We start from the raw sequence: 10,974 nt of genomic DNA, 5'->3' as shown, positions 1-10,974 counted from the left end.
ATATATATATATATATATATATATATATATATATATATATATATATATATATATATATATATATATATATGCGCATTTTGTTCTTGTGGCAGATCAAATTATTAATGTACAGTACAAGAATAAAATGGTGGCTTCAGTTAGTTATTTTCTTAACATACTTTAAGCAGATGCAGTTGTGCCCATTTATCTACTACTATTTCTGAGATGAGTCCCAAGTGCTGACTGTGCCCCATCACGAGGAATGGTGCTCGTCTTTCGTCACTTGCCAAAAATGAAAATATTATCGTTAAAAGAAAACCATCATCCATCCCGTCCGTCGCAGCCTGGTTCGAATTCGTCGGATTTAGTTTGGCAAAGAGCTTTTCTCCGGCTCGCCATGATAACATCTTTGTTGATATTGTGAGCTGTGTCCGCAGTCGCAGCTGGGTGCTTTGCATTTATGTGGTAGGCTAAACTTGAGCTGCTTTTGTAGTAAGGAAGCGCCTCACAAAGAATGCATACTATTCTACATTGATCAGCGGCGCCATCGGGGTCTTTTTTAAGGTTAAATTAGCTATTAATCGAACAGACTACCCTCAAACCCTTTTTTATTTTCACATGTTCTTTCTGTTCCCGATCTTGCCCTCCCACCCACAACAGGAGCCTACCAGGTTATGCCAAACACAATAAAAGCCAATCAGTGCCGATCTCATCAACATACAGAAAGCAGAGATGATAAATATGATTTAAAAAAAATAATGCTTTAACTACGACTGTAATTAACTGATTGCAATTTGTTAATCTCACACTTCTACTCAAAATTACAGGTTGAATGAAATGATACATGCAAGAATAAACGATGCATGAAATTGCATGTCACAAAATGTATTTCAGTATTCCAATTCAAACGGTGTCGTCACCTTCCCAAAACATTGGCCATGAAAACATGGAACAACTAATGATAGTATTATATTTATTAATAATTCAATTTGATTCAATCCAATAATCCAATTTAAGGGCTAGAACTGAATGATCTGTTTAGCTAAAGACGTAATTAATTTTAGAAGGGCCAGGTTCCCGACGTTTATTGCAAAAAACAAATAAATAAAACCTTTGTCAAAATATGAAGTAGGCTGGTGACAATGTGTAGCCTTTAAACACAGAATGAATCACGTCTTAATCATTAGTAATGTTCTAAATTCTCAAATTGGTTAATCTGCAGATTTCGTTAGCTGTAGGCTATATTTATTAGAACAAATTTCTCCGTGTCTGTAAAAATGACTTTCACCTTTGAAATGAAACTACTGAAATTAACTTTCCGTGCTCTTCTCGTGTATTAATAAGATGCACCAGTGAAGTGTGTGTAAGATTATTTGGAAGTAGTGCCAAAACGTGGTATCTTTATGGAGATTTGTTAGTTGGGGCATTGTGTCGCTTCCTTGTCATGTATTGGTCATTGGGATGTGGAAATGTGGCTCACATGCACTGCATGATTTATTTCCTTGCTTTTAAACAGCTTTTGCTGAAAGAATATTTATGATCGTCTCCTTATTTGTACATATTCACATAAAAGCATTTGCTCACAACGATCTTTTTTTGTTTGCAACTTTTGATACAATAAAGAAAATGAACAACTTCTTCTGTGTTCTAGAAGCGTGCAAACAAATGACACGGAACATGGTTTACAGCAGGTTTTTATTTTTGAACATTGCCTCGATTTACAAACCAGTGAATGAGAAAATGGCTGGTCGGGTGCCGCGCTGCCCCGGCGCTTTGATCCGAACCCCGCGAAGGTCTCCTCACAGTTTACAGTAGGATTAGAAGTTGCAGGAAATGTCAGCTCACTCCGTGTTAGACGGCAAACGCGTTATGTCCAAGAGTCCTACGAGTACTGCACTAAGGTCCTGCTAAACACTGGACTACTGTCAATAAGAGGACATGACACATCACGTTGTAATGTCCGCTGGGGAGAGGGGACTACAAACAGTACAAGCCATTCAATTGGAACAAGAGCAAACTGGCCAAAATCAATTAGTTATTCCTAAAGTGGACACCAATAAGCAACTTTGTATTGTAATAGAATAACCAAAATGGTTTACTTTAGACACAAATATCTGTACGCTAATCTTACTCGTCAAGTGTACGATAATCTAACAAACAGACCATAATAATGCATCTGCTCTGCGTCACACTACCAGCTTTGCCTGGAAAAGCACAAAACTGATTCCCCGAATACATTTATCAAAAAGGAGCACTCAAATTCACACTGCACAGTTAATTTTAAGACTGAATATATATTTTGTTTATTATAAGCATTTGTCATTTTACATCCGATGTTAAAATCAGCAACACTGTGACAACCGGATCCGTTTCTCTGCCGGTCTCTTCCTCCCCAGTCCCCCCAAAACAAGCCTGTTCAAATGAACGTTTCCAAGGCCTTTTCAAGCAAAGGCACATTCGTCAACAAGTGTTTCAAACGGGAAAATCAAGGCAGGCCAGCAAGCGAGGGGGAAGCGAAAAGTGGGCCGAAAACGCAAAACCTGATCTTGTGAGGGAGTCCGTAGATGGGGGCGACGTTGGGGGGGGAGCAGAAAAAAAGCGTCCGGGGGCCGCGTTGCCTCGACCCCTCGCGCTTGTCCTGAGCCTCCTGGCCGCGGAGGTGAAGTCTTGAGTTGCTGTCGAGCGGTCGCACCCAGGCCTGCCTGGATGCCAGATGCGGGCCGGGGGCGGGAGGACAGTTCTCCCGGCCCGACCTTCACGCGGAGGTCCCCGACCTGTCGGCGGCTTCGGTGTCTGCCGGTCCGACGGGGAAACCGGTGGCCGGCGGGGGGTGTGATCGGACCTGTGCCTGAAGGTCTATTGCCCTCCTTTGTCCCAATTGGTCCCTGATCAGCGGAGGCGGAGTCTGGGGGAGGGGGTACGGGGAGAGACGCGGCAGTGCGTCATACGAACACCTTGGCGAGCGCGTCCGCCCCGGCGCTGGCGATGTAGCATTTTGACGGATGGAAAGCCACATCGTGAATAGATTCCTCAAACTTCTTTCGGTGGGCCGTGAACTCCTGGATGCACGTTTTACTCTCCAGGTTCCACAGGCGGATGGAGCAGTCGTGACCTGGACAAGGGTTGGCAGGATTAACCCGATATCAAGCATCGTGAAAATGCTTGGTAATCCTCAAAAAATACATTAGATGGCAATTGCTGTTTTGTTTTTTGCCTTCTTGGCATGCGTGGATAATCAAGAGGTTTTCGACTAACAATTGGGATGCGGAATTGTGACTTGCTAATAGCAATTTAAAAACAGGAAGAATATTACACCCTTGACTCATGCTAATCTAGTATAAACCGATTGGGCAGTGTAGCGACAACTGTGACCATTGGATGGCAGTGTTTCCACACTTCAAACACAAATCTCAACATGCAATTCAAAGTCTAAAACGGAATCGAACTTTCATATGATACCCCCCATATTTACATAGATATGGTACACAACACTCTGTTGGACTTGAAAGATGATGCTAAATATACTAGTCCTCTTGAGGTTTCCTGAGTCAACTCAATACCGCCAAGAGCGGTGAGCAAACAGTAACATGAACATGATTATTGGCGATAAGCAGCAGATGAGCCACTTACTGCCCGACATGAGATACAGCCCGTTGGGGTCCACGGCTAAGCTGGTGACGGCATCCAGGTGGGCCACCATGGAGTGTATCAGTTTGCCAGTGTTGTTGTCGTAGAACTTGATGTGTCTGTCCTCCTGTGCTGTGATGGTGATGGGCAGCGTAGGGTGGCTCAAAATCTTGTTGATGTGAATGGGAGGTCCTAAGGAACCAAAACAATCAAGCAATTTATGCACAACTAGAAGTATATAACAACCATGTTTCCTCTTTATTCCGAATATTTTGCCATTCATAGCCAAACCATTTCAACTTCAACATGTTTTGACATTTTCCGCTTCTCGGGCTTTTATTTTTCTCATCGCTAACGTTCGGTTTTCCCTTAATTCAACATGTTCACCACAAAAATCCCCATTCCTTCCCGATAGGAAAATTCATGTTCGTTCCCATGTTCAGTCACTTTACATACACACACACACACACACTTTTTGACTGATTCTACTCATTCCAACATTAGTTTAGCTCTCCCCTATTACTACAGCTTTCCCAATTTAAAAAAAAAAAAACGATTTTCCAATTCCATCACATCATTCGATATCTATCCACATGACTCCCCATTGTTCATTATTATATATCATTCAATTATATTCTATTACACAAAAGCATTCCACATCATTCCAGATGCTTCCATAAGTTTTCATTCACTTTCAGCATTCACACTTACAATTGATTCCATTATATTTCTCTTAACAGTAATAAAGTTGAATGAAATTGTTTTATGCTGGTATTAAATGCTTTACTTAATTTTAAAAAAAAATCTAATATGTGCAATAAAACATCAATTACATTTTTTTTCCATAGGATAAATGCAATAATTATTATTTAGTAAATTTTAACAAACCATTTTTAGGGGAAAAATGATGAATTGGACAATTTTATAGGAGACTATTCTCTGTTAAAATGGAACTCAATTGTCGCTCAATTTTAATAAAGCGCTGTACGACCATCCCCAAACAAACCTTGCTCCGAACTAGACTCCAGGCTGAGGACAAGTTGGCTTGTCTCCATGTTGAAGAGTCCGATCTCCCCGCTGGTGAAGGATGTGACCAGGTGAGCCGGTTCACTGCACACCAGGTCCACCGAGGAGGGGATTCCCATCTCTGATGCGGGCAGGAACGCACACACGGGTTATAGCAGACAGTCGCCGCGGATAACTGAGTTACGGGAGTCGAACGATTACTCTTATTTTCGTTGAATACGGCGAGGGCGGGGGAAATGCTGTTGGCATCCCACAGTCTCACTGTCCCATCAGCCGAGCAGGAAAGGAGACGCTGGTGAGCGCTGCTGTACACCAAGCCCCAAATGGAGTCCGTGTGTCCACACAGCTCGCCGCGTAGCACTGAACAGTCTGTCACACACGCCGCAAACTCAATCCACCCGGTCCCTTAGTCAAATGTATTGACTCGAAAGCAAAATCGCATTACCGTAGGAATCGTAGGGGTCGATGTTGGGATTGGGCATGTTCCAGCATTGGATGGTGCCGTCCACGCCGCCGCTGAAACACTGCTCCCCGGAGCTGCTCATGACCACGCTCAACACAGCCCCCCTGTGGGTTGCAGTATAATCGGAGTTAACATTTTTTGTCTGGCAACACTTGCAAACATGTTTTTGTTTGAGAGCACTGCTTGTACCTGTGGGCCCTGAATGTGTAGATTGGCTCCACATCCAAAGATGTACTCCTGCGGGAGATGGGAGATGTGAATTAAAAAAAAAAAAAAAAAAAATCGCCACCACATACCAAACTGTTTTCTGTGACATTCATTTGTATGACGTTTAAAGACGCCACGCGTTCCGGTTTGGCTGAGCCGAAAACGTTGGGGAAATCTGGTGGGTTAAGTTTGATGACTGAGACGGTGGGCTTGCGATTGGCAGACATAAGAAATTGACAGTCGATCAACGAGTAGTGATGAAGTTTGTTCATTTCATCACCTCTTGGTTAGAAAACTATGCTGATTTTCAGCCCTGTAGCTGCAGCTCGCTGTCTAGCTTGGCAGCAAAACAGTAGCCAATAATCTTTAAAAGTCACTAACCGTCACGTTCTTGGAGGCAAGTAAGTGACGCTTCTGACAAGTAGTAGCCATGTGAAATGGGCACTTAAATACTCGTACCACTAAAGGTTTTTTGAACTGTTCAAAAAACCCGGGATTTCCCAATCAGATTTGTTCTGCACCCACATCTGAGTCCAAGTAATTCCATTTTGAGGATCTCCCGACACAACATCCTGATTCAATATCAATACCGATATTCTGTCACTTGAAACAATTCGCGGAAAGAAAACGGGTTAAAAAAATAATGCACACGTAAAAACTAAAGTATCCTTCTGAGCCTTTCCAGTTGCATCGTTTGTTTTGGTTGTGATCATAAATGTTCCACATTAAATGTCCAGGATGTTCTCGAAAGTCGATGATAGAAGTTGGCACCTCTTAACATTATAAAACTGTAGATTAACAAGTTGTGCTGATCCAGAAGTGTTTACTCTGAATGACTCCCAGTAGACTGTGTGTGGGTGTGCGGCAGAGCTGTGCTGCGAAATCACTTTAATGAGTGAGAACAAATCCCCACAGATGACCGAGTCAACCCAGTGGAAACAAAGCATCTTCACATATACCAGTGCTTCTCAAATAGTGGGGCGCGAGGTGATGCCAGGAGGGGTGCGGATGACCCCTGGGAAGAGGCTTTGTTTTTCTCATGTGAAGTGTACTTGCAATAAAATCTTTTTTTTTAGGAACTTTGATGCACGTTTTTTTTAAGTTCATTTATATTGCTTTTTTTTGTTGTTATTATTAAAAGGTATACAAGTTTAGGTATACCTAATTGTTTTCAATAATAATCTTATTCATCGTCAGCGTGTCAATGCTGGGGGGGTTCTATTTCCTAGAGGGGGCTTGGCAGATACAATTGCGATACACTGACATTTACCAACATGTCATGTTCTCTTACTTTTTGGCCGGAGTTGTCTTTTGAAGATTCCACATCTTGAGTGTGTGATCCTCAGAGGCAGTGACCAGGACAGGCTCCACGGGATGGAAAGTCAGCGCTCGAATCCCATCAAAATGGCTCCGCAGGGTGAATTTAGGGTTCCAGGTTTTTCTCATGGCATCCTTATTGTTGCCAATCTGAGGAAAAAGTCCTTAGTTACTTTCAACAGTTTGTTGTTGCCATTGTGCACAATACTGTGAAAATCCAATGAATAAAGAAGAGAGGATTAAGTTCAAGTTTGTGAAAAGCTGACATCAGGCCAGTCTGAGAGCAAAAATAGAAGCTTGAGAGGTTTGTGAATTTTGCCTACAGGAAAGTGTCAGCATGTTGCACTCTGTGAAAGGAATCATATATTTGGTTGTTATCATTATATGTTTATTTCTTGTCTAGAATAGTGTGCATTGCTATCCATCTATGCAGTCCTAGTTCATCTCGCCCCCGGTCCTTAGATAAAGCCGTTGACGCAGGAAAGTGAGAGCCGGGACCTCGGCCCAGCTGTTGGTGGCGCCCGGCTGGCTCTTTTTGTTATGTCTTGAAATGTGCAATGCTTTGCCGAATGAATAAAACGCAGGCGGGGACGCTTGAGCTGCGAACGCCGTTGGCAAGCATGAGAATGTACGCCAAGCCTTCAGTTTGCCGAAGAAAAAAGTCAATCTTGGTTGGTCTGAGTTACTATTTTGCTGTTTAGCAGCCGGGCTCGTTTTAGTCTTCTTTTAAAGATAACCCTGACACACTCTAGGCTCCAATCATCACATGGTCAGAAATAGTTCTGACCAGAATGCTGGCCTTGTGGGATTTTTGGTTCCCTCCTACTCACATCATATGCCAGACTGTCAGCCTCGTTGGCTACAGTGAGCCCGGCCAGCTCGCCCAGACCCAGCTCACTCTCCATGGCCTCATCTGAGCCCATAATGAACGACTTCCCCGAGGTGGGCGGGAAGGTCAGCGCCTCCACTAGAAATAAACAGAGAGCTAGAGTCATCACAATGGTAAAGTCAATTACAGGCAGCCCGAGACATAACTGGCACATAGGAAGTAAAATACTTAAAGGGACATACTGACCTTCATCTGTTCGGTTGCCGTCGTGCTCGTTGAAGCGTACCACATTGGATCGGGACTGGGCGCTGGATGGAGGCTGCATGTAGGACACGTCCTCACCATCTCTCAGATTGGCCAGCATGTCCTGGAGCTTGGACCGGTTGGGTCCTGTTCAAAGTTTGGAATCAAGTGTGTTCAAGAAGAGGCATGAGTAAATGGTAAAAAGTAAGTAGAGTTAAAAAAAAAAAAAAAAAACATGAAAAGGAGGGAAACGCAGAATCAAAAAGGCAATTGAAAATAGGGGATGCAGAGAAATGTCCAGTAAGAGATAGAGTGGAAGTCAACAGGAAAAGTTTTAATTCAAGAGGAGGAAAGGTGGTCGAGGTACTTTTATCATTAAATGTAGACTTGTATGGTTGGAAGCAGTGATGGATAAATGGCGCCTCCTGAAGCTTATCGACACATGGCCAAACTGTATTGAAACTGTGTTGCTACTGTGTCGAGACGGATGCCACAGTGTCACTGTTGATCAATGGGACACCTGATGCAGTGTTTCCCAACCTTTTGATTACCGCGGCACAGTCAATGCCTTAAATTTAGACGGGGGATGGGGGGTGGGGGGTGCACGGTTAACGCCTTAAATTTAGACAGCGGAGCGTTTTTGTCAACTTTTTTTTTTTTTTAATCGCGCAAGAAGAGGGCAGGGGAGTGGAGCGAGCTTGCTGTCCACGGTAGGGGCTAGACCGCACAAGAACACAGATTGGATAATTTCCCACGGCACACCGGACAATATCTCGTGGCACACAGTGGTTGAAAAACACTGACCTGATGGATCTTACTTGCATTTCACCCAACCTATATTTTAGTGTGCAATTTTTGGGACCCAGAGTTTTTTAGCATTGTGAGTACCGGGAACTGCTGAAGTTTTGTGTTGTGTTGATTACAGACCGTTTGTTTTTTGCATTCTGCAGAAATACTGATCAAGGCTTCAATGTAACAGAGATCCGTGACAGGGAAAGGCCTCTTTTAATGCTTACGCAATCACCAGATCCGTGCAGGTGAAACTCCATTTTGTAACAGTGGAATGAAACATTGCATTTAAATTTGCGGACATGTGGTCTTCGTACGTTCTGCAAAAAGTGACTGCTTTCAATAAAGATGGAATGGTTGAATTTCCTCCATTTTTTTTGTTCTTGTGAGTTTGTTTGACTTTCCAGAACGGAAGAGGACAGCAAAAAAAATAAAGTAAAAATACACAAGTGAACAGTAAGTGTATCAATTGCTTTTTTTTTTTTTTTTTAGCTCAAAATCAATAGAGATGTTGTAAAATTTTTCAAATCAGTAAATGAGATTCCTTGACATTTGAAATCAATTTAAATCGTAGTAATTGAGAAGATACTCTAATGTGAAACAATGTTTTGGCACATCTCGACAAAAAACCTTTGTGTCCGCTGGACGCACGTTGATTTGAAAGTATGCGTCCCTGGCAAAAAGTAACCATCTAGGATGCAGGGACGAAGGCAAACGAGCATTGGATTTTTTTATTTTTTATTTTTACTAAATGACTAAACTAATGGATTGCTTAAGCCTAAAGTAATTGAATACTTTATTACTAATCAAAAAAATTATCAATTATTAAAGTACTGACTAAGATTATTGACTATTGTAGTGCTTACTTGCCTAAAGTAATGGGTAACTTAATCAATCAATCAATCAAATTTTATTTGCCTTTTCCACAAAGAGATTGATTGATAGAAAAACTTAAAAATATGTCTTTGCGATTGAATGAGTTAAATTACCCGATAACTGCTATAGTTTGTGAAAAGATGTTTTATATACGTCCTTTTACCCCGGTTCAAATTTGTCCTCTGCCACAGAGTGAATTGTAAAACTACTCTGTATTGATACCAGAGAAGAAGTAATAAAAATAGCATTGGATGACATGAGGTAGAAAATGATTGGCCTTAATTTCTTCATTCAATCACGACGAAAAAAAACTGCAGGGTGAAGTAGACTATGAAGGATCCAAGAGAGACGATTGTGAAGACAGCAACTATGCACAGGCGTCAAGGCTGATGGCGGTAATGGTGATAATGAGGTTATTATCACTGCAGAAAGCAGTGCTGACACAGACTGACTGTGGGGATGACTTGATACTCATCTGGACCACCTTTCACATAACTTTGCGGTATCTGTGACTGAGTGGACCAGGATAACGTGCAGCAAGCGAGTAAAAGGAAAGGGGACAAATTATGCAGCATCGAGAACAAAAACTATTCAGAATGAAATGACAGACAAAAAGAGGTCAGAGCAAAGCCAAGTAAAGGGCATTTGATTGGAGCTTTTTGACTCAACTAAATAAAGTGAGGCTCTACAAAGAGAGAAGAAGGGAGGCAGCCACGCCTTGCAGGACTTACTCTTCACTCCCTTTTTCCCCTTGCGCTCCTTTCTGTACTGCTCCTTGAGTTTGGTTATCAAGCTCGGGTCCACGTCCCAGGCTTCAGAAACGGGACCGTGCTCGTCCTTGTCTACACAGGGGGACAAAACCAAACCGAGAGGCTGTTGAGGAACTGCCAAGTGGTGAGCCCCAAAAGGCCTGGCGAGGTAGAGGATTTACAGAGCAGTTTCTCCATTTTCTCCTGCTCCGGATGTTCCTCAAGGATCACCGAAAACGGCATGGATACATGAGCATCTTCTCTTGGGAAGAGCCCGTTTTCTTTTCAGAAAGATTGCTTAGGATTCTTTGCATATTTTGAACCAAAATGCCTTTGCCACAAAGAGATCATTTTATTGTTGGACGTCCATAGGTCAAAGACCAGGCATGTAAGGTTAAGAAGGCGCTACATGCTGACAAACTTCAAACTAAGAATTTGCCTTTTTTTTGGCATTGACTCTAAATTTGATTTGATCTCTTCCAGGGAATTGTGTTTCAATATAGCTCAGAAATTACAAGTTCAGTTTGATAGACTGGTTGCAGACTCTTCAGTGTTTCCCTACATGTCCAATTTATAAATTGAAATATGCTAAATTTGGATCTCCTCCTATACTGTAAATAAATACATAAATAAATAAATCGAATTTGGTTGCAAGCATGCTGAAATGCCCCCCAAAATTCTAAACACTGGCACAACCAAGGATGCCTACAATGAAATAGCTCAGGATAGTATGGAGCCCATTTTTTCTGGCTTTAATCTGAGGACTAGTGGAAGACAAACATTAGACTGATTAAACACACAGGATGTAAAACACATTCTAGTCGTCGCATGTTAGCTATGGGACAAAGACTGGATGACATCACACAATA

General features: G+C 42.3%; 1 protein-coding gene across 1 annotated transcript in view; it reads right to left on the bottom strand.

Moving 5' to 3' along the window:
* Positions 1–1,657: 1,657 nt before the first annotated feature.
* The window catches only part of LOC148420265 (striatin-like), a 31,548-nt gene continuing 22,231 nt past the window's right edge, over positions 1,658–10,974 (bottom strand). Inside the window, exons 8-17 of the mRNA XM_088421457.1 lie at positions 10,088–10,198; positions 7,695–7,838; positions 7,450–7,586; positions 6,594–6,769; positions 5,285–5,332; positions 5,078–5,199; positions 4,834–5,001; positions 4,613–4,753; positions 3,610–3,798; positions 1,658–3,091 (exon numbers count right to left, since the gene is read on the bottom strand). Of these exons, the coding sequence (XP_088277583.1) occupies positions 2,922–3,091; positions 3,610–3,798; positions 4,613–4,753; positions 4,834–5,001; positions 5,078–5,199; positions 5,285–5,332; positions 6,594–6,769; positions 7,450–7,586; positions 7,695–7,838; positions 10,088–10,198 (1,406 nt within the window). The 3' untranslated portion in view covers positions 1,658–2,921. The remainder of the gene's footprint in view (positions 3,092–3,609; positions 3,799–4,612; positions 4,754–4,833; positions 5,002–5,077; positions 5,200–5,284; positions 5,333–6,593; positions 6,770–7,449; positions 7,587–7,694; positions 7,839–10,087; positions 10,199–10,974) is intronic.

Source organism: Hippichthys cyanospilos, chromosome 8 (assembly GCF_059441005.1).
Source record: "Hippichthys cyanospilos isolate Australia breed blue-spotted pipefish chromosome 8, RoL_Hcya_1.0, whole genome shotgun sequence".
Taxonomy (NCBI): domain Eukaryota; kingdom Metazoa; phylum Chordata; class Actinopteri; order Syngnathiformes; family Syngnathidae; genus Hippichthys; species Hippichthys cyanospilos.
Note: the sequence above shows the minus strand (reverse complement) of the source record. Positions and strands in the feature narration are given on the sequence as shown.